The sequence below is a fragment of the Schistocerca piceifrons genome, chromosome 4 (genome assembly GCF_021461385.2).
Source record: "Schistocerca piceifrons isolate TAMUIC-IGC-003096 chromosome 4, iqSchPice1.1, whole genome shotgun sequence".
Classification (NCBI taxonomy): Eukaryota; Metazoa; Arthropoda; class Insecta; order Orthoptera; family Acrididae; genus Schistocerca; species Schistocerca piceifrons.
The window spans coordinates 513782902-513807547 of record NC_060141.1 but is presented as its reverse complement, the minus strand read 5'-3'; the positions used below and the strand labels follow the sequence as shown (position 1 = coordinate 513807547).

At 40.7% G+C, this 24646-nt stretch overlaps 1 protein-coding gene across 1 annotated transcript in view; it reads right to left on the bottom strand.

Annotated features, from left to right (window-relative positions):
* The window catches only part of LOC124795954 (dynein axonemal heavy chain 6), a 1096896-nt gene that overhangs the window by 402167 nt on the left and 670083 nt on the right, over window positions 1–24646 (bottom strand). Inside the window, exon 43 of the mRNA XM_047260034.1 lies at window positions 16809–16974. Coding sequence (XP_047115990.1) covers window positions 16809–16974 — 166 coding nt within the window. The remainder of the gene's footprint in view (window positions 1–16808; window positions 16975–24646) is intronic.

Below are 24646 nucleotides of genomic sequence, written 5' to 3'. Positions count from 1 at the left end.
TCTGAGACTACTGGTTTGATGCAGCTCTCCATGCTACTCTATCCTGTGCAAGCATCTTCTTCTCCCAGTACTTATTATAACCTACATCCTTCTGAATCTGATTAGTGTATTCATCTCTTGGTCTCCCTCTACAGTTTTTACCCTCCATGTTGCCCTCCAATGCTAAATTTGTGATCCCTTGATGCCTCAGAACATCTCCTACCAACCGGTCTCTTCTTCTTGTCAAGTTGTGCCACAAACTCCTCTTCTACCCAATTATATTCAATACCTCCTCATTAGTTATGTGATATACCCATCTAATCTTCAGTATACTTCTGCAGCACCACATTTGGAAAGTTTCTATTCTCTTCTTGTCCAAACTATTTGTCATCCATGTTTCACTTCCATACATGGCTACACTCCATACAAATACTTTCAGAAACGACTTCCTGACACTTAAATCTATACTCGATGTTAACAAATTTCTCTTCTTCAGAAACACGTTCCTAGCATTGCCAGTCTACATTATATATCCTCTCCACTTCGACCATCATCAGTTATTTTGCTCCCCAAGTAGCAAAACTTCTTTACTACTTTAAGTGTCTCATTTCCTAATCTAATTCCCTCAGCATCACCCGACTTAATTCGACTACATTCCATTATCCTTGTTTTGCTTTTGTTGATGTTCATCTTACATCCTCCTTTCAAGACACTGTCCATTCCGTTCAACTGCTCTTCCAAGTCCTTTGCTGTCTCTGACAGAATTACAATGTCATCGGTGAACCTCAAAGTTTTTATTTCTTCTCCATGGACTTTAATACCTACTCCGAATTTTTCTTTTGTTTCCTTTACTGCTTGCACAATACACAGATTGAATAACATCGGGGAGAGGCTACAACCCTGTCTCACTCCCTTTCCAACTGCTGCTTCCCTTTGATGCCCCTCGACTCTTATAACTGCTATCTGGTTTCTGTACAAATTGTAAATAGCCTTTCGCTCCCTGTAATTTACCCCTGCCACCTTTAGAATATGAAAGAGAGTATTCCAGTCAATATTGTCAAAAGCTTTCTCTAAGTCTACAAATGCTAGAAATGTAGGTTTGCCTTTCCTTAATCTATTTTCTAAGATAAGTCGTAGGGTCAGTATTGCCTCACGTGTTCCAACATTTCTGCGGAATCCAAATTGATCTTCACCGAGATCGGCTTCTACCCATTTTTCCATTCATCTGTAAGGAATTCGGGTTAGTATTTTGCAGCTGTGACTTATTAAACTGATAGTTCGGTAATTTTCACATCTGTCAACACCTGCTTTCTTTGGGATTGGAATTACCATATTCTTCTTGAAGTCTGAGGGTATTTCTCCTGTTTCATACATCTTGGTCACCATATGGTAGAGATTTGTCAGGACTGGCTCTGCCAAGGCCGTCAGTAGTTCCAAGGGAATGTTGTCTACTCCCGGGGCCTTGTTTCGACTCAGGTCTTTCAGTGCACTGTCAAACTCTTCATGCAGTATCGTATCTCCCATTTCATCTTCATCTACATCCTCTTCCATTTCCATAATATTGTCCTCAAGTACATCGCCCTTGTATAGACCCTCTATATACTCCTTCCACCTTTCTGCTTTCTCTTCTTTGCTTAGAACTGGGTTTCCATCTGACCTCCTGATATTCATACAAGTGGCTCTCTTTTTTCCCCTAAGGTCTCTTTAATTTTCCTGTACGCAGTATCTATCTTACCCCTAGTGAGATAAGCCTCTACATCCTCACATTTGTCCTCTAGCCATCCCTGCTTAGCCATTTTGTACTTCCTGTCGATCTCATTTTTGAGACGTTTGTATTCCCTTTTGCCTGCTCCATTTTCTGCATTTTCATATTTTCTCCTTTCATCAATTAAATTCAATATTTCTTCTGTTACCCAAGGATTTCTACTAGCCCTCGCCTTTTTACCTACTTGATCGTCTGCTGCCTTCATCCCTCAGAGCTACCCATTCTTCTTCTACTGTATTTCTTTGCCCCATTCCTGTCAATTGCTCCCTTATGCTCTTCCTGAAACTCTATACAACCTCTGGTTTAGTCAGTTTATCCAGGTCCCATCTCCTTAAATACCCACCTTTTTGCAGTTTCTTCAGTTTTAATCTACAGTCCATAACCAATAGATTGTGGTCAGAGTCCACATCTGCCCCTGGAAATGTCTTACAATTTAAAACCTGGTTCCTAAATCTCTGTCTTACCATTATATAATCTATCTGATACCTTCCAGTATCTCCAGGATTCTTCCATGTATACAACCTTCTTTTATGATTTTTGAACTAAGTGTTAGCTATGATTAAGTTATGCTCTGTACAAAATTCTACCAGACAGCTTCCTCTTTCATTTCTCTCCCCCAATCCATATTCACCCACTATATTTCCTTCTCTTCCTTTGCCTACTCTCGAATTTCAGCCACCCATGACTATTAAATTTTCATCTCCCTTCACTACCTGAATAATTTCTTTTATCTCATCATACATTTCATCAATTTCTTCATCATCTGCAGAGCTAGTTGGCATATAAACTTGTACTACTGTAGTAGGCATGGGCTTCGTGTCTATCTTGGCCACAATAATGCGTTCACTATGCTGTTGGTAGTAGCTTACCCGCACTCCTATTTTTTTATTCATTATTAAACCTACTCCTGCATTACCCCTATTTGATTTTGTATTTATAACCCTGTATTCACCTGACCAGAAGTCTTGTTCCTCCTGCCACCGAACTTCACTAATTCCCACTATATCTAACTTTAACCTATCCATTTCCCTTTTTAAATTTTCTAACCTACCTGCCCGATTAAGGGATCTGACATTCCACGCTCCGATCCGTAGAACGCCAGTTTTCTTTCTCCTGATAACGACGTCGTCTTGAGTAGTCCCCGCCCGGAGATCCAAATGGGGGACTATTTTACCTCCGGAATATTTTACCCAAGAGAACGCCATCATCATTTAACCATACAGTAAAGCTGCATGCCTTCAGGAAAAATTACGGCTGTAGTTTCCCCTTGGTTTCAGCCGTTTGCAGTACCAGCACAGCAAGGCCGTTTTGGTTAGTGTTGCAAGGCCTGATCAGTCAATCATCCAGACTGTTGCCCCTTCAACTACTGAAATGGCTGCTGCCCCTCGTCAGGAACTTCACTTAACGAAAGTTTATTCAGCACTTGCTCATACAAGAACATGGAGCGAACAGCCTCCGGGCAGAACACATGCAGTATATATGCAGCTACAGAACATTCCCGTACAATGATTCTTGACATTTGTGGATACTTCTAGAATGTACTGAAACTGAATATAGAAATTAAAATTGTACAGTCGAGGTGAGTTTTGAACTCAAGACCTTCCATGCCAACAGTTTAGTATCATAACCACTACATCACAGTGTTATTCAGCTTCTTCTGTGACACTGCTCCCCCCTTTAGAGAACAGGATCTTGGTGTTACATCCTCCTAGTCCGGGAATGAGTCATGAGTCCTGCATACTCTGACTCCCGATGACTGATGCTCACCCTGGCAGTGATCTTCTTACAACTTCTTTTGCTGCTACGCTCTTCATCACCTTTCCGCTTGTTGCCTGTCGCTGTAGCTTCAAATTTACCCTGAGTTGCAGTAGGGTTTCATTCGAAGGACATGGACCGTATCTCTGATCTTTCATCTTATTGTGTCGGGGTCGAAATCTTCAACTTCATAAGTAACATCAGACAACTGTCTTACAACCTTATAAGGTCCAAAGTAGCGCCTGAGGAACTTCTAAGAGAGACCAACCTTCCAAACAGGAGTGAAGATCCAGACGAGGTCACCAGGCCCGTACACAACAGGGCGGGGGCTCGCATCATACCTTCGGTGATCGTTTTCTTGAGCCTGCAGCACATGGAGTCGAGCTAATTGCCGAGCTTCCTCGGCTCTGCTTAACACCTGTCTGATGTAATCATCATCCATATCATCAGGATGTAATGGAAACACAGTGTCAATCGTCGTAGTCGCCTGCCGCCCATGCACCAGGAAAAATGGCATAAATCCTGTGGTGTCTTGTTTTGCGGTGTTGTAGGCATACGTCACGATGGTAGCACCTCATCCCAGTTGCTCCGCTCAACATTGATGAACATTGATAGCATGTTGGCCAAGGTCTTCAAGGCATTCAGTAAGAACGTTAGTTTGCAGATGGTAAGCAGTTGTCATGTGATGAGCAACGTTACACTGACGGTTTATCTCTGTCACAAGATTCAATTGAAACTCTTTCCCTCAATCCCTAATTAATGACCTTGGGCACTGTGCTTTAACACAATGTCTTCCACGATGAATTTGGCTGCCTCGGATGCTTTGGCTGTTTTCACGGCTTTTGTAATGGCATAGCATGTCAGATAATCAGTACAAACAACAATACATCTATTGCCACTAACAGATGTTGGAAATCGTCCAAGGAGGTCAATCCCAACACGCTGGAAAGGTGTTTCAGCTGGTGGAATTGGTATGTGTTGGCCAGGTGTTTTCTGAGGAACTGCCTTTCTCCTCTGGCACACTCAACAGTGTGACGTGTATTGACGGACACTAATAAATAACCCTGGCCAGAAAAATCTCTTGCAGATTCAACCGTATGTCCAGCCTCAGGTGTACCATGGAATTTCTGCAGAACATATGATCGCATGTGTTTAGGAATCACTGGTAGCCACCTCTTTCCAAACAGATCAAGTTTTTCTTGCAAAGCAATCCATTAACTAGCTTAAATTGTCCTTTCACATCCTCTGACCGATTTAAAGCAAGCATAATTTGAGATATCTTGGCATCCTTCTTCTGCTCAGCAAAAAGATCCTATGGTGCAGTGAGACAGTCACTATCTTCATCAAAGTCTTGATGGTCTTGTACAGGGTTTCTTGATAGACTGTCAGCATCTTGGTGTTTTCTTCCACTTCTGTACACTATGGCAATATCATAATCTTGAAGATGTAGTGCCCACCTGGAGAGTCGTTCTGTTGGATCCTTAAGACCTGTCAACCAACAAAGTGAGTGATAGTCTGTAATAACTGTGAATGGCCTTCCATAGAGATACTGTCAAAATATGCACATGGGCCAGATCACAGCAAGACATTCTCTTTCTGTAGTTGGGTAGTTTCTCTTGGCTTTTGTAAGTATCCTGGAAACATAGGCTATAACCTTCTCTTTACCATCCGAAATTTGCACCAGAACAGCACCAATCCCATATCCACTGGCATCTGTGTGTAGTTTTGTAGGTGCTCTCTCATCATACAGACCAAGTACGGGGTCAGTCGTCAGAGCTTTTCACAGCACGCCGAAAGAATCTTGTTGACCACCACCCCAGATAAATTTAGCATCAGCTTTTAACAACTCTTGGAGTGGCCTGGCTTTGATACAAAAGTCTTTGATAAAATGATGGTAATAAGAACATAATCCGAGGAAGCTTCTCACATCTCTAATACTTTTAGGAATAGGAAATTCCGTTATAGCTTTCATCTTTTCTGGGCTTGGCTGCACACCTGCATATGACACAAGGTGTCTAAGTACTTTGATTTCCTTTGCTCCGAAGAGACACTTTCTTGGATTAAGTTTCAGCCCGCCTTGTTGGAGACACTTAAAAATGGCACACAGTCTTTTTATATGTTCATCAGATGTTTCTGAGAATGCTATAATGTCATCTAAATAATGAAGACACATCGTCCACTTCAGGTGATGTAGAAGATTATGCATCATCCGTTCAAAAGTTGCTGGTGCATTTCACAAATCAAATGGCATTACCTGAAACTTGTACAGGCCCTCAGGGGTGATGAATGCAGTTTTATCATGATCAGCCTCATCTACTTCGATTTGCCAGTATCTATAGTACATATCCATGGTAGAGTAAAACTTAGCCCCCTTCAGACAGTCTAGTGTATCGTCAATTCATGGAAGAGGGTAAACATCCTTTTCAGTTATCTTATTAAGCTTCCTGAAACCAACATAAAAGCACCAACTGCCATCATTCTTCCTGACGAGGATTACTGGTGATGACCATGGGCTCTGTGAAGGCTGAATGATGTCATTCTTCATCATTTTCTCTACCTCGTCGCGAATTATTCAACGTTCCGTTGCTCTGGCTTATTGGTTGATGGTTTCCAGTGCTAATCCAGTGATTCACAGTCAATTTGTCTAATTTGCTCTTCACCTGTGGATTGAAGCATTCAGAGAACTCTTGAAGAATGGCAAGTAGCTTCTTCTGTTGCTTCTCAGTGAGATTTGGTGATAGTTGAGCTAGAAGATCTTGTCTCGTAGTGGTAGCACTAATTTTGCCCACAGACTCGACATGGGAGGTTTCTATGACGCTCAGCTCTTCTGCAATTAACGGCTCAGCATTTGCTATGCACATGCATCTTGGAAGTATCTACGGTTCTCGGCGACAGTTAACTATCCACAATTCACTAAATCCATTCTTAAATGAGATGACAAAGGCTGGAATGACCAAGTGATTCTCCAGTGGTATGCTTCTCTTACATTCAACTACAGGATCCATGGGTTGATGCATGGCATGACACATGACAGTTACCTTTCTAGTGATGACCGCAGGAATGATCACTTCATCCAGCACACAGTCTCCACACACTCGGTTGTGCGTCTTCCTGTCCACAGTATCTCATCTCATCTAGCATAATCCTTGAGTGACCACAATCTATAATTGCCTGAGAAGCTTTCAAAAAGTCCCATCTGAGAATCACGTCATGACTATGCTCTTGTAAGATGATGAATTGTAAGGTCTGTGTCGTCATCATCATCATCTTGGACAGTTTCCAGCCACTGGCTGGGTCTGTCGGGAACACAAGCCTCTCCATCGTGTTCTGTCTTTCCACCATTCCCCCTCTTCCACCTTCGTCCAGTTCTCTCCCCTCCTCATCACACATTCCTTCACTCCCTTCACCCATCTATCTCTTGGTCTTCCTCTGGGCCTCTTCCCCTCCAGTTGCAGATCAAACATCCTCTTTGGAATTCTTCCCTCATCCATTCTCTTCATGTGTCCATACCACTGCAGTCTTGATTTTTCTATCCTGTCCTGTACTGGTTCCTCCTTTAGTCTTTCCCTCACATACACATTTCGCAATCTGTCTCGTCTTGTTACACTCAACCTGCTCCTCTGGAACTTCATTTCACTAGCCTGTATTCTACTTTTGCCGCTTTTGTGCATTACCCATGTCTCACTTCCGTATGCCAATATGGGGACAAAGTAAGTTCGGTATATAATTCCCTTGGATTATGTGGCACCTCCTTGCTCCAAATAAGCCCCCTAATGCATTTGTAGAACTGCCCTGCTTTTCTGCACCTTTCATTTATTTCCATTGTGTTTCCCCCCTTACTTTCAATCATGCTTCCCAAGTACTTGAAGTTCTCTACCACTTGTAGTTTTTCCCCTCCACAAGTTATATCCACATTTGGCCTATTCTTCTTCCTTGTTGTGACAATTATTTCACTTTTCTTTGCAGAGAAATGCATTCCATATTGTGCTGCTGTTGCCTCCCATACATCTAACTGCTCTTGCACCTCCTTCTCGCAATTTCCCCATAACATCAGGTCATCGGCAAAAAGCACTGCTTTCATTTTATGATCTCCAATTGCATCTGATACTTGCTGTAGGATTTCATCCATAACAATAATAAACAATAAAGGCGAAAGTGCACTTCCCTGTCGCAGCCGATTTTCCAGCTTGAACCATGCAGTACGTTCCCTCCCCACTTTCACACAACTCTCACTTCCCTCATACATTTTTCTGACTTTTCGTGTTATCTCTTCATCTATCCCTTTTGCGTTCAGCACATCCCAGAGCTTGTCCCTACAGATACTGTCATACGCCTTCTCAATATCTAAAAAGGCCATGATTAAGTCCTTCCCATACTCATAGTGCCTTTCCTGCAGTTGCCTTACCGCAAATATAAGGTCCGTTGTTGATCTTCCCGGTCTGGAACCATACTGCTCCTCTTGCAGTCTACTTTCAATACTGCTTCTTATTCTCTTCTCCAGGATCTTTTCATAGATTTTTCCACAGTGGCATAGCAGGGTGATTCCTCTGTAGTTCTCACATCTCCTTTTATCCCCTTTCTTGAAGATCGGGACTATAATTCCTTTCTTCCAATCCTCAGGAATTCTGTTCTCCTTCCACACCACCCTCAGCACTCTGTATAGCCACTGGGTTCCTACTTCTCCTGCTGCTCGTATCATATCCACTGTTACTTCGTCCCAACCTGGTGCCTTGCCCCCTTTCATCCTCTTTATGGCTTCTTCCACTTCATTCCAAGTTAGATCATTAATTTCTCCACTATTATAATCGTCTGCTGCCTTAGGCTCTCCATCGCTGTTAGTTACCCGCTTGGCGGCATTCAACAGATCTTCAAAGTACTCCTTCCAAATCTTTTTGAGCTCATGCACTTCCTCCACAACTCTTCCATTATTATCCATGATCCTCAGGCACTCGCTTCTGTCATTCCTCTTATTTCTTACCATGGTGTAAAGTACTTTTTTGTTCCCTTCACTGTCCTCTTCTAATATTCTTGTCCATTTTTCCATCCACTTCTTCTTCTCCGCCCTTACTATGGTCTGTGCCGCTATCTTGCTTTCCTTATATTTTACCCTAGCTTCCTCTGTTCGGGTCTGGAACCATTCTCTAAAGGCTTTGTTCTTTCGAAGTACTGCCTCTTTACACATGTTGTTCCACCATGGGGTTTCCTTACTTCTCCTCTTTGTGCTAGTTCTTCCGCACACAGTCTCAGCTGCCTCAACTAGAGCCCTCTTAAAATCTCCCCATTCTTCTTCCACTGTTCTCTGATCTTCCTTTGGCAGCTTCTTCCTGATCAGTGTCTGGTACTGGGTCCTCCATTCATCCTCTTTCAGCATCCATGTCTTCAACCTTTTCTCCTGTATATCTGTTGCCCTTCTATCTTTTTTCTCTCTCAGGGTGGCTACCAACAGCCGATGGTCACTGTCTAAGGCCTCAGATGGAATGACCTTAACATCCGTGAGGCTGCTCATCATCTGCCTATCCACTAGTACATAGTCTACTACTGAAGTTTGGGACCAGTCTCCACTGTACCAAGTTATTTTGTGGCTACTTCTCTTCTTGTACCAGGAATTTGCGATCGCCAGCCCATTCCTCTTGCAGAATTCCAGCAACGATTTTCCTTCTCTATTTCGGTTCCCCCAGCCCTCTGGTCCCATTATCTCCTCGAATCCTTTCCTGTCTGTGCCAACATGTGCATTGAGGTCCCCTATTATAATCTGATTACCTCCATTTAGCTGCTTTTGCATGTCATCTTCAAATTCCTCCTTCTCCTTTTTTGTGCACCCCACCTGTGGGGCATATGCTTGGATGATTTCAATGCTTTTTCCTTTCACTCGTACTCTGGCTTTTATCATTCGATCATTGATACCTTCCACCTCCTCCTGCAGACCCTCTCTGACCACTATTGCCACTCCATTTCTTCCCCTCTCATTTCCTATCCAGTACAGTTTACATCCTTTACTTAGTGGTTTTTCACCAACTCCTCTCCACCTAGTCTCAGTAAGTCCCAAGATGTCCAATTTCCTCCTTTCCATCATTTCTACAATTTCTTCTAACTTCCCAGTTAGAGTCCTTACGTTTAAGGTCCCCAGTCGTAAACCATCTCGTAATCCTTATCCATTGCTTGGTCGGTTTCCTTTAAATCCGTTCCATGATCCGAGGCATGTTCCCTTTTTAAAAGCAGTTGATTTATCCACTACTGGCTTGCTAGGCCTATCGCAGCTGTGTATGGCCACTTAAACCCACACGAATGGTACAACTTCCTGTAGGTTTTACATATTTCCCATTAGCCATCTTCAGCAGAGATGTTTTGTTGTTGATGAATATGGTTTCTACAATTGGTGACGGTACTTCTCTGAAATGACTGAATATGATGCTCCAGAATCCACAAGAGGTTGGGCTGGTCGACCATCCATGAGGTGGATATTGACGTAGTTTCCTATCATTTTTGTAGTGACTGATGGTGGAGGATTTTTCTCTTTGGTGGCCTCACCTCCATGGAAGGTTGTGGCGGCTCTAGGTGATCGGCTGGAGCTTCTAAACGGTGATGGAGACCTTGATCAGCGTGTTGGGGAGCATCCTCTCCAGTGGCTAACTTGCGGATGGGATATATCAGTCTGCAGTTCCACTCTGGATTATGCAAAGATCACAAAGTCAGTATTCTCTGTAATTATCTTACTCTGCCCACTCAAAAAATAATCCCACCAATTGTCTATTTATGTATTACCCTTCACAGGATTGACAGGTTCAACTACTGTGACAGTATCTGTATGTCTTGAAGGAACAGGTAAATGAGGCACAAGTCTGTTCCTCTCCCTTTGACTTTCTCCTTCTCCTTACTCTGTGCCTCCTCTTTCTCCTTTCTTTCCATCTTCTCCATAATTGTCCTATTTCTCAGGTCCCAAGACCTATCTTTAATCCACCAGTCACTGAATCGTTTCTACTCCTCCTCTGCATACTCCAGATGAGCTATTCCCTTCTTCCAGTCTCTCAAACAACTTGTAACTCACTTCAGTTTCTGAAACTTTTAATATCTCCTTAGTGGTAACCCCAGGTGGTACTGAAAACCCTACACCTGATGATGCCGACTGAGGATTACCTTTCCTCAGTTTGCAGCGAAACGAAGGAAAAAGGTGCTTAAGCATACCACTATCCAAAACTTCCCACCATTTCATGTGCTTACATGTTGTTGTTGTTGTGGTCTTCAGTCCAGAGACTGGTTTCATGAAACTCTCCATGCTACTCTATCCTGTGCAAGCTTCTTCATATCCTGGTACCTACTGCAACCTACATCCTTCTGAATCTGCTTAGTGTATTCATCTCTTGGTCTCCCTCTATGATTTTTACCCTCTGCGCTGCCCTCCAATACTAAATTTGTGATCACTTGATGCCTCAGAATACGTTCTACCAACCGATCCCTTCTTTTAGTCAAGTTGTGCCACAAATTCCCTCTTCTCCTCCATTGCTGTTCAGTACCTCCTCATTAGTAATGTGATCTACCCGTCTGATCTTCAGCATTCTTCTGTCGCACAACATTTCAAAAGCTTCCATTCTCTTCTTCTCCAAACTATTTACCATCCATGTTTCACTTCCATACATGCCTACACTCAATACCAATACTTTCAGAAAAGACTTCCTGACACTTAAATCTATACTCGATGTTAACAAATTTCTCTTCTTCAGGAATGCTTTCCTTGCCATTGCCAGTCTACATTTTATATCCTCTCTACTTTGACCACCATCAGTTATTTTGCTCCCCAAATAGCAAAACTCCTTTATTACTTTAAGTGTCTCATTTCCTAATCTAATTCCCTCAGCATCACCCGACTTAATTCGACTGCATTCCATTATCCTCGTTTTGCTTTTGTTGATGTTCATCTTATATCCAACTTTCAGACACTATCCATTCCGTTCAATTGCTCTTCTAAGACCTCTGCTGTCTCTGATAGAATTACAATGTCATTGGCGAACCTCAAAGTTTTTATTTCTTCTCCTTGGATTTTAATACCTACTCCGAATTTTTCTTTTGTTTCCTTTACTGATTGCTCAATATACAGATTGAATAACATTGGGGATAGGCTGCAACCCTGTCTCACTACCTTCCCAATCTCTGCTTCCCTACCTTGTGAGCTTGGCTTGGCATATATGGCCACAAATAATCTAAACCTTGACTTTTTAAAAATTCTTTTTGTTTATTTATAACATATATATTTATACAGAAAAACCAGACGTTGTACAGAGTTTCATGGAGAGCATAAGGGAACAATTGACAGGAATGGGAGAAAGAAATACAGTAGAAGAAGAATGGGTAGCTCGGAGGGATGAAGGCAGCAGACGATCAAGTAGGTAAAAAGGCGAGGGCTAGTAGAAATCCTTGGGTAACGGAAGAAATATTGAATTTAATTGATGAAAGGAGAAAATATAAAAATGCAGAAAATGGAGCAGGCAAAAGGGAATACAAATGTCTCAAAAATGAGATCGACAGGAAGTGCAAAATGGCTAAGCAGGGATGGCTAGAGGACAAATGTGAGGATGTAGAGGCTTATCTCACTAGGGGTAAGGTAGATACTGCCTACAGGAAAATTAAAGAGACCTTAGGAGAAAAGAGAGCCACTTGTATGAATATCAGGAGGTCAGATGGAAACCCAGTTCTAAGCAAAGAAGAGAAAGCAGAAAGGTGGAAGGAGTATATAGAGGGTCTATACAAGGGGGATGTACATGAGGACAATATTATGAAAATGGAAGAGGGTGTAGATGAAGATGAAATGGGAGATACGACACTGCGTGAAGAGTTTGACAGAGCACTGAAAGACCTAAGTCGAAACAAGGCACCGGTAGTAGACAACATTCCATTGGAACTACTGACGGCCTTGGGAGAGCCAGTCCAGACAAAACTCTACCATCTGGCGACCAAGATGTATGAGACAGGTGAAATACCCTCAGACTTAAAGAAGAATATAATAATTCCAGTCCCAAAGAAAGCAGGTGTTGACAGATGTGAAAATTACCGAACAATCAGTTTAATAAGTCACAGCTGCAAAATACTAACCCAAATTCTTTACAGACGAATGGAAAATCTGGTAGAAGCTGACCTCGGTGAAGATCAGTTTAGATTCCGCAGAAATGTTGGAACACGTGAGGCAATACTGACCCTACGACTTACCTTAGAAAATAGATTAAGGAAAGGCAAACCTACATTTCTAGCATTTCATATTCTAAAGGTGGGAGGGGTAAAATACAGGGAGCGAAAGGCAATTTACAATTTGTACAGAAACCAGATGGCAGTTATAAGAGCCGAGGGGCATGAAAGGGAAGCAGCGGTTGGGAAGGGAGTGAGACAGGGTTGTAGCCTGTCACTGATGTTATTCAATTTGTATATTGAGCAAGCAGTAAAGGAAACAAAAGAAAAATTCAGAGTAGGTATTAAAGTCCATGGAGAAGAAATAAAAACTTTTAGGTTCGCTGATGACATTGTAATTCTATCAGAGACAGCAAAGGACTTGGAAGAGCAGTTGAACAGAATGGACAGTGTCTTGAAAGGAGGATGTAAGATGAACATCAACAAATGCAAAACGAGGATAATGGAATGTAGTCGAATTAAGTCGGGTGATGTTGAGGGAATTGGATTAGGAAATGAGACACTTAAAGTAGTAAAAGAGTTTTGCTATTTGGGGAGCAAAATAACTGATGATGGTCAAAGTAGAAAGGATATAAAATGTAGACTGGCAATGGCAAGGAAAGCGTTTCTGAAGAAGAGAAATTTGTTAACATCGAGTATAGATTTAAGTGCAGGAAGTCATTTCTGAAAGTATTTGTATGGAGCGTAGCCATGTATGGAAGTGAAACATGGATGATAAATAGTCTGGACAAGAAGAGAATAGGAGCTCTCGAAATGTGGTGCTACAGAAGAATGCTGAAGATTAGATGGGTATATCACATAACTAATGAGGAGGTATTGAATATAATTGGGGAGAAGAGGAGTTTGTGGCACAACTTGACAAGAAGAAGGGACCGGTTGGTAGGACATGTTCTGAGGCATCAAGGGATCACAAATTTAGCATTGGAGGGCAGCGTGGAGGGTAAAAATGGTAGAGGGAGACCAAGAGATGAATACACTAAGCAGATACAGAAGAATGTAGGCTGCAGTAAGTACTGGGAGATGAAGCAGCTTGCACAGGATAGAGTAGCATGGAGAGCTGCATCAAACCAGTCTCAAGACTGAAGACAAAAACAACAACATTGTTGCCAGTAACTGACATACTAGTGCATCTAGGGCGGTCATCATCTTCAATGTCTTCTTGACCCTCTTTCCAATGTTTGAACCACTTGTAAATTCTTTTCTTACTCTTAGTATAGTCACCAAAAGCCAGAGTCAAGCTTTTGAATGTGGTGCTACACTTTAATCTGATCCATCTTTTTCTAAAGTTAAAATTAATTGGGCACTTGAAAACACATATAACCTTTTTGACCGTCAACAATAAACTAAATAGTCAAAAAGTTGAAAAATCAAACATACTTCAAGAACATGTGTACCAACAAGATAAAAAATGTATGTATGAAGCCCACAAACTTAAAAAAAGTCCCATTACTTTTTGATCACATTTTGTATGTGTGACTTGAACTGTTTCACACTAATTCTCATGACACTGCAATATTATACAATATTTCAGTATAGTTAAAAATATTTATGTCTTAAGGCAACAAAGTGGTTTTGGCACATCAGAGAAGATACTAATCAGCTATAATTTACTGTGAAATAAATTAAGTCCTTTTTAGCTGAATGTGCACAGAGTTTTCTAAACATTACTTTCAAAAAATTGAATCTGGTTGGAATTTTTGTGGTATTTTTCATTCCCTGTCTTATACCACAGTTTAACTTCAGCATGTTGGGATATGTTACAGTGATTAATGACTAGTTTCATAAATAAGGTGTAATGCCACTAAACTAAGAAGTACACTGATTAATTAAAAACCATGTTTTTTTAATCGTACGTATTGTTTTTTTATGTATTTATCTTAAAAAGTCTGTAATTGATATTGCTACTTCTGTTGGAATATTCATTATTAATGAAGACACATCTAAATTAAGGTCCCATGTATTCCATTACAGCTTTTCCTAAGGCCGTCATTGTCACCTTTTCAACAACAAATACAAAGTGCTAGTCAAAGGGCTCTGCCACACTACATTCCTCTGTTACCAGTAATCAGTTACGCATAAAACTGTCTGCACTTATCAACTAATTTGCTTCTTTGTATGCTCACTGTAGTCTTTATTTTGTCTCAGATCTGACTATCCTCATTTACAGATAGATTTACTTTGATATCTGATTTATTTCTCACAGTATTCTGCAGTATGGTTAGTAATGAACAACTGTAGCTACATCATAGATGTTCCTAGGTGAGAATGTTCTTCTTTTTGCCCTACAAGATACAAGTATCCTTTAAGAAATAAATTTTTGGTACATCTTTATTTTATCTGAAGACATTATTAATAGACATCTTATATTTTTCATTCTTGTCATGAGAATTGCAATCATTGATCCAGTTCATGATTTTGTACATTTTCCTAACACAATCAATTTTATGCTTATTATTTACCCTCTTAAACTCAGATTTTGTTGATTTTATATCACATTTAGTATTACACCATCCAGTTAAATTAATGTGACCACCAACTGAAATTCTTAACAACCATATTTTGCAGTGCAGACCACTGTGAGACAGTTGACAGCACTGGAGCATGAACTGTGGAGGCCCATATGCAGAAACATTCACTGAATGGTCAATGAGGAGGCATTGTTGGTAGCCTCTTGGTTCATTTTGATGGTCAGCTGCTCAAAAGTTGCACATATATTTGCCCATACACATCTCCGCAGTAGTTGTTCAATGTGAACAGTTTACAAACATAGCCATTTTGAAAATGTTTCCACCCTTTTGTTGAACACCAAAGATCATGCCCTTTTGGATGTGAGATAAATCACTTTGTTTCCGCACTAAAACAATGACTGCTGTGTTTTTTGTGTCCACCAGACATGCTTTATATACCCTCCGCTACTAGTGCTGCCACCTGCCATCTGTGAGTGGTGATTTTGATCATTAGACTTGTGTAAAAAGATACTATCTGTGGATATTATTGAGCAGTTTGAAAGCTTATAGTAGGTATTCAGCTGAACAGTAATATTACTAATTGCAATAAATTCTAACTGGATGAGTTTTAAAAACTCTGTATTAAATAATGTCCTGTGTTTTGCTTTTAAATAGGCTACTTCTCAGTGTCATTTATGAGAAGATTAAAATTTTCTGCTGATTCTTGATATGCTGTTACTAACACAACAGTTTTGTTATGAAATTCTACTTATATCATACATGGCTCCAGAGTCTGCTCAGAAGATCAGTAGTGGTGTTTCATTCATGTCTGCTTTCGTAGGAGAGGAAATGAGAAATTTTTATTGATTGCAGGTATTAGAGCCAAGAACTAATTTTTAAGCCAAATTTACAAGTATATTCTGGAACAGCTGTATCCTACTATATTGAAATACTTTACATGAATAATTAACCTATTGAAAATCTAGGACAGAATAAAGACAATGCTATGATACAGTCCTACTCACCATGTACAGGAGATGATGAGTTGCAGACATGCACAACAAAAAGACTGCTATACATGTGCTCTCTCTGCCAAAGGCCGCTATCTTCTAACACAGAAAACACATACAAATTGCTGCAAGCAGTTCCAGTGCTGCCGCCTGGTACCTGTGAGTGGTTGCTGCATGTTGATGGCGCACATAGGCGCAGGATCAGCGAGTCTGGCATCAGCATATAGTGACAGTAGTCGTGTGTGTGAGTTGTGCTTTCTTGAATAAGACTGCGTCTTCTAAGTCAGAAGATTAGACGCAGGCCTTTTGACCAAAAAATCACAGGTACAGCAGTCTTTTTGTTGTGCCTGTGTGACTTAGCATTGCCTCTACATGATGAGTAGCAGTAAATCCTTTTTATTACATGCACAATTTATTAATGCAGAGTTCTTCAAGTATTTTTCCACACAGAAATGAAAAAAAAAAAGAATTACATCACAGCAGTAATGGGGCACAATTTTTAAGGCCAAACTATTCTTCGGGACATAATTAGTGATCATACGATGGAACATCAAGTTATCACGGTTTTATCACCTGTACAATGTACTTAATATGTAATTAAAGTACTCATTCATGTTTTAAATGAACTGATACTGAAAAATGTATAGATATATAATTGCTTAACTATGTGAAATGTACCTCATGAATTGTGACACACATTGTAGAGAGCTTTTCAATTAGTTCCTCACTACCAACTTCTGCAAGTGTTGTGCTTGCTACTGACAACAGCGCTTCTTGAGGCCATTCCACAAACCAGTCAATTGTGCAACAGTTAACCAATGAGGGAAACATACGGCACCTTCGTCTGATGAATAAAATAATGATGTCTTATACACACAGTTATCTTACAACACTGTATCCTTAAGAGCACAAAAAGGTTAAATTGTAATTAGTATTTATTAATGGAACACATTCCTAAAGTAGAGACAATGTTAAGTATTTAAACAGTGGTATCAGGCACAAGGCATGCATCATTGTCTTTCCTTTATGTAGAAGACATTGTTTTATGAAATATGATGAACAAACATGAAACGTATTTTGTATAATAATTTTGATGTCAAATTTTCAGTTACTATACACGGAAAATTCCATCATTCTTGAAGGAACATGGACATATTAATAACTTGAATACAATATATTAACGTTCTGCAATAATATTTACTTGACTGTTATGAACCAGCTTTCAGTTTCTTAGGCCATCGTCAGATAATTTAAGTGAATAGTGAATAGTGTTTTATTTGTCTCATAAGATACAATTTCTAATCATATGATTAGTGTACAGGAGACACGTCAAAAAAATTGATAACACAACTTAAGCCTAATTGGTACAAAGAATTTTAACATTAATATAAACTTTTATTTTTCTTACCTCCCTTTTGTGAAGGACAGCTACATTTACACACAAGACTATATGTAAATTTATCCTGCTCAAATGTTCAGTTCATCATTCATGAACTCCTCAACAGGGTAGTAGCAGCGTTTGACAAGTATATCATATAACTTTGTTTTCAGTGTCTCTAGGTTCATACTCAGAACATTCTTTCCTTTTAGCTTGTTATGAATTTTCATTGCCATAAACTGAGGAGACTGCGCATATAGGTTTAAGCGATAAGTGGGAAGCATAAAACTGTCTTTGTTTCTCTTGTTATAAGCATGATTGAAACAGTTTTTCTCGAATAACTCTAAATTGCTATGTAGAAAGATGATAATATCATAGATGTATAAGGAGGGAACTGTTAATAATTGTTGTTTTTCAAATAGTGGGCGACATGATGTCTGTGGATGGGCAGTACACATGTTCCTTATTATTCTTTTCTGTAACTTTAGTATGTGCAATACATTGCTTGAATTTCCCCAAAAAATAATACCGTACCTTACAACTGATTGAAAGTAGCTGTGATATGCAATTTTCCTTGTATTCATGTCTGTTGCACCAGCTAATATTTGCATAGCAAATGCAAGGCTACATAATTTGTTTAACAGGTAGTCAACATGTTTATTCCAATTTAAATTTTTATCTTGGTTTAACCCTAAAAACTTCACAGAATCCACTTCTTCTATATCCTGATTTTTTATGAGTTATTTTAATTTCTTGGGGCTTTGACTGTTTTGTTCTGAATTGGACCATGTGGGTTTTGGGGATGTTCAATCTTAATCCATTCAGTTGGAACCACGTTTCTAGTTTGTTCATTGTGTTTATTATGTAGAGAGGGATGTTTTCTGGCTCCTGGTTTTAAATTAATGCAGATGTGTCATCTGCAAATAAAATCGATGGAGCATTTATATTGTTCGGAAAATCATTAACATAGAACAAAAACAAAATAGGTCCTAGTATCGAGCCTTGAGGGACACCTTGGGCTACTGTTTTCCATTTTGAACAGTAATTTGCTGCATTTGATGAGACAATGTTGAACAGATAATCCACACAATTTCAGTGAGCATTCATAGCTGTACAAAGAATGTTGTACAAAGATATGTGACATTTTATGACAATATCAGTACAGAACACAAGCATATTCTAATACACTCCTGGAAATGGAAAAAAGAACACATTGACACCGGTGTGTCAGACCCACCATACTTGCTCCGGACACTGCGAGAGGGCTGTACAAGCAATGATCACACGCACGGCACAGCGGACACACCAGGAACCGCGGTGTTGGCCGTCGAATGGCGCTAGCTGCGCAGCATTTGTGCACCGCCGCCGTCAGTGTCAGCCAGTTTGCCGTGGCATACGGAGCTCCATCGCAGTCTTTAACACTGGTAGCATGCCGCGACAGCGTGGACGTGAACCGTATGTGCAGTTGACGGACTTTGAGCGAGGGCGTATTGTGGGCATACGGGAGGCCGGGTGGACGTACCGCCGAATTGCTCAACACGTGGGGCGTGAGGTCTCCACAGTACATCGATGTTGTCGCTAGTGGTCGGCGGAAGGTGCACATGCCCGTCGACCTGGGACCGGACCGCAGCGACGCACGGATGCACGCCAAGACCGTAGGATCCTACGCAGTGCCGTAGGGGACCGCACCGCCACTTCCCAGCAAATTAGGGACACTGTTGCTCCTGGGGTATCGGCGAGGACCATTCGCAACCGTCTCCACGAAGCTGGGCTACGGTCCCGCACACCGTTAGGCCGTCTTCCGCTCACGCCCCAACATCGTGCAGCCCGCCTCCAGTGGTGTCGCGACAGGCGTGAATGGAGGGACGAATGGAGACGTGTCGTCTTCAGCGATGAGAGTCGCTTCTGCCTTGGTGCCAATGATGGTCGTATGCGTGTTTGGCGCCGTGCAGGTGAGCGCCACAGTCAGGACAGCATACGACCGAGGCACACAGGGCCAACACCCGGCATCATGGTGTGGGGAGCGATCTCATACACTGGCCGTACACCACTGGTGATCGTCGAGGGAACACTGAATAGTGCACGGTACATCCAAACCGTCATCGAACCTATCGTTCTACCATTCCTAGACCGGCAAGGGAACTTGCTGTTCCAACAGGACAATGCACGTCCGCATGTATCCCGTGCCACCCAACGTGCTCTAGAAGGTGTAAGTCAACTACCCTGGCCAGCAAGATCTCCGGATCTGTCCCCCATTGAGCATGTTTGGGACTGGATGAAGCGTCGTCTCACGCGGTCTGCACGTCCAGCACGAACGCTGGTCCAACTGAGGCGCCAGGTGAAAATGGCATGGCAAGCCATTCCACAGGACTACATCCAGCATCTCTACGATCGTCTCCATGGGAGAATAGCAGCCTGCATTGCTGCGAAAGGTGGATATACACTGTACTAGTGCCGACATTGTGCATGCTCTGTTGCCTGTGTCTATGTGCCTGTGGTTCTGTCAGTGTGATCATGTGATGTATCTGACCCCAGTAATGTGTCAATAAAGTTTCCCCTTCCTGGGACAATGAATTCACGGTGTTCTTATTTCAATTTCCAGGAGTGTATGTACATAGGAAATGAACAAATAAATCTTACATTACAGTATACCCAAGTATTAAAACTATGGGAGTGTGTAAAATAGAAATGTTCTACAAGTGAGTAATGGCACAGACTGCTATGTCCTATTGACAAACTGGTGAATGTGATGAACAGAATGAATAATGGGAGGGGAAGAAAGATGTCTATGGAATGTGGGTATGGAACATAATAACAAGCTTATTAGCTAATGCTGAGAGGAATAATAAATGGCTGCTTCTTTAATAAGGGAGAGTAGTGGCACTGTGTTTGGTCATTAAGAACCAGGTCAGAATTCTTTGATTGGTGCTTATTAATGGCCAGAATTTCAAGTTACGTTAGTTTTCTCCCTTTAGTTCATTTATGAAGGGCAAAAGTGGAATCTTTTTTCCTTAGTCTCCAGCTCCTTCCATGCCCAGCTTGTTATAACCGATTCACACCCACAGTACATAGACATTTTTCTTCCCCTCCTTTTATTTGGTCTGTTCATCACATTCATCAGTTTGTCCACATGACATAGCAGACAGTGCCATTACTCACTTGTAGAACATTTCTGTTTTATACACTAATATAGTTTTTGTATTTGAATATACTGTAAGATTTATTTCTTCAGTGTCTCTTTACATATTACAACATGGTTGTGTTTTGTATCACTATAGTCATAAAATGTTACACATCTTTGTACAGCTATGAGTGCTTGCTGAAGCTGTGTGAACTATCTGTTCAACATTAAATTATCTGATGATGGCCTAAGAAGCTATGAGGGCTTGCTGAAGCTGTGTGAACTATCAGTTCAACATTAGATTATCTGATGATGACCTAAGAAGCTGAATGCCAGTTCATAACAAACTAAGAAATATTATTGTGGAACATTAATACGTTGTATTCAAGTTATTAACATTCAGTTACTGTTTTGTCTCTATGAACTTTGTTTTTATGCCAACTTTGGCAGTTGTTGTTTTTTAAGTTAGGTCTTGGAGAGATCTAATGGTAAGAGAGAGTTATTTGTGAGAGCTTATTGAGGGCAGATGTAACGTGCAGAATTATAACTGTATTGTACACACAATTTTTAATTTTCACAAATAAAAAGAAGTATTTTATTAAAATAGTTGTGGAAGATTACTTTTAGAAATGTCAATGATGAAATAAACAAAATTAATAATGAAGGAAATGGATCTAGAAAAGAATAGATGTGGAATTTAAGCAATGAAGATCATTGTGGTCAGCTACAAAAGATAAATACCTTTTTCTGTAGCACTCCTATTTTGCTCAGTTAATTTCTTTTACATAATATGCTACACATCTGTTACATTCTTGGATAAAGAACTAATGTTGATTACTGAGATGTTGATTGCAAAACTGGGAGCTCACATGCTCTTATTTTCACAACTTTAGTACCCAAAAAAGGTAAGTATGTTTTTTCTATTCTTCTGTAATTTTGCTCACATAATGTGCTACATATATGTTACTGTCTTAGAAAAAGAACTAATTTTGAATACTGATTATTGATTGCTAAATTGAGAGATAATATGCTCCCTGTTAAAAACCGTAGAAACAACCAGCCAACAGGCAGATGGCCATCACAGGACGGAATGGTCCATATCTCAATGAGTAGTTGGTTTGTCTCTTTCAGGTGAATATGAAATTCGTTTTCTTGTTTTCTTTATTTTTCACCCAGTATAGATGATATAGTAAACAATGTAGGAAGCTGCATGAGGATATTTATGGACCACACCATTGTATATAAGAGGGTTGCAATACCAAGAGACTGTAGAAAATGCAGAATGACCTATAGAGAACTGACTATTAGTGCATGAATTGGCCTGTAACATAAATAAATATAAAACTGTGCACATAAATAGCTAGAGGTCCATTACTGCTCAGGTTAAGTATTGGCAACAAAGCTCTGGAACCAGTATCAGCCTAAAATACCTAGGAGTAACCATCCAGAGTGACTTAACATAGAATATCCACACAACACTAGTTCTAAGGAAAGCAGACACCAGAATGAAATTCATGAGAAGAATCTTAAATAAATTTAATTCGTCAATGAAAGGAAATGCTATACTAAACTCTCAATTGACTATTTGAGTAATATCAGTCTGGGCTCCTTATCCAACTGGATTAATAGCAAACACAGAAGGGACAATGAAGTGTGGCTCATTTAATCATGGATTCATTTAGTTTGTGTGAGAGTGTTACAGAGATGCTCACATAATTCCGGTGACAGACACAACAAGAGAGATGTTGAGAATTGTGGAGAGACTTATTGTTAAAATGTTGAGAGTTCACATTCCAAGATGATGTGAGTAACATGTTATTTTCTCCTAAATGTGTCTTTTGAAGTAAAAGTCAGAGAAATTCAATCTCATACAAAGGTTTACCGATAATTGTTCTTCCCACACATTCTTCATGAATGCAGCAATAATGGGGAGTTATAGAGGCAACAAGAGTACATTCTGCCACACAAAAGGTGGCTTCCAAGTTATAGAGGTAGATGATGTACAGGCTTAGTTCTCTCTATTTTTTAGCTTCATCCAGTATGTAATTTAATATTAGATTTGGTACCCAGCATCCGAAGATTACAACTGTAACTATATCAGACTTTGTAGGAATGTGAAGTAACTCCACAAGCCTGAATACCTTCTACACCATTTGCTTCACTTCATCCTCCTCAGCCCAATAAGCTACCTTCCTCGATGTTGATCTTTACCTCTAGGATGATTACCAATATCTCCATCCATAAAAAATCAAAAAACCAGCAACAACACTTCTATTTCAACAGCTGCAACCTACTCCACACCAAGTAGTCCCTTCCACATAGTCTAGCCACCCTTTCAAATCACATCTGTAGTGACAAGTTGCCCCTCTCCAAATAAGCCACTGAGGACTTCACAGATCAAATTTACCCTCCCCACCTCATCCAGAAACAGATCTCTTATACCTTGTTTCACTAGTCACCTACCATCCCCCGCATACCCACTACTGGCCACAAAGGAGCAACCCGTCATGACTCAGTACCACCCAGGATCGAAGCAACTGAATTACATTCTCCACCAGTTTTTCGACCCTCTCTAATTTTGCCATGAAATGAGATATATCCTCCCCACCCATCCAACGGTATCATTCTGCTGTCCACTAAATCCACACAATAAACTTGTCCATCCCAATTCAAACCTTGCTCCCAACAACAGATATAGCTGCAGGACCTGCTCCATACATCCTCCCACTATCGCCAGCTGCACCCATCAAAGATTGGGCCACCTGTGAAATCAGATATGTGATCTACTAGCTTAGATGCAACCACTGTGTGGTATTTTAAGGGGTGGGGCACAACCAATAACAAGCAGTCTGTCCACATGAACGGCCAATGCCAAGCTGTCGTCAAGAGACAGCTGGATCACCCAGATGCTGAGAATGCCACCAAACATATCGTGCTTGACTTCAACAACTGCTTCAAAGCTAGTGCCATCCTGATTATTCCCATATGCACCAGCTTTTCTGAATTACTTGAGTGAGTACTCTGCCTATAACAAACCTTTGTTCTGGTTACCCCTCTGGTCTCAACCTTAGCTGGTCTCTGTCCTCCAACTGCTTATCACCTTCCTTGCTCCCTCTCCAGCTACACACATCTTCTATCCTACAAACACACCTGCATAGTCCTTTCTGCTTCTGTTATTTCCCTCCTCTCCCATTTGGTCTCTCCTCCCCCCCCTCCTCCCCCCTCTCCATGCCCAAGCACAGCCTCCTGATGCAGCACTTATTGGATCACTATCCTGTTCCAACCATGTTCCTGCATGCATGCTCCCATAGGCAGCACAGCATCTTCTTCCACCATCACCCAGCCATGTCTCTATCCCCACACCTCATACCTCTCTTCTACCCCACAGCAAAGATCACTCCACATCTGATGTAATTGCAGTTGGGCCTTCATGCCCAGTGATGGCAGTTGCCATATTTGTGTGAGTTATACATGTAAGAATGTGTGTGTGTTTTGTTTACATCTGGTGAAAGTCTGAAAGCTAAATAATAAATAGCAGTTTTGTTTTCAGTGTGCCTGTCTGTCACTGCCACTGAAAGCATCCTCTATGTGGTGAGTAGCAGCCTATCCTTTCCATATTGTCGCTCTTTCCTGTAGCATAGTTATTAATGTAGTGCAGTAAAGTGCTCTCTCTCTCTGAATATTTATCCTCAGTTTATAAATTTTCTGTTTGTTCTCTATAAACCATTGTTATTATAATGTATGTACAACTGGAAGATATTAAAAGCTTTCAGATGAAAAATATTTCCATTGCCAATCAGACAATAACCAAACATTTTCTTAAAATGATTACAATAAACCATACTGTGGCTCTTGAAAATGTACCTCCATCTTCTTCCAGACACTGGTTGAAAGCTAATACATCATGACACTAATCAAAGCTCTACACCAACTGGAAAAGAGGATACCATGTTGTCATGATCTTATTAACTCCATATGAAATAGAAAAAGAAATACATTGAAGCTAAGCTATCATAA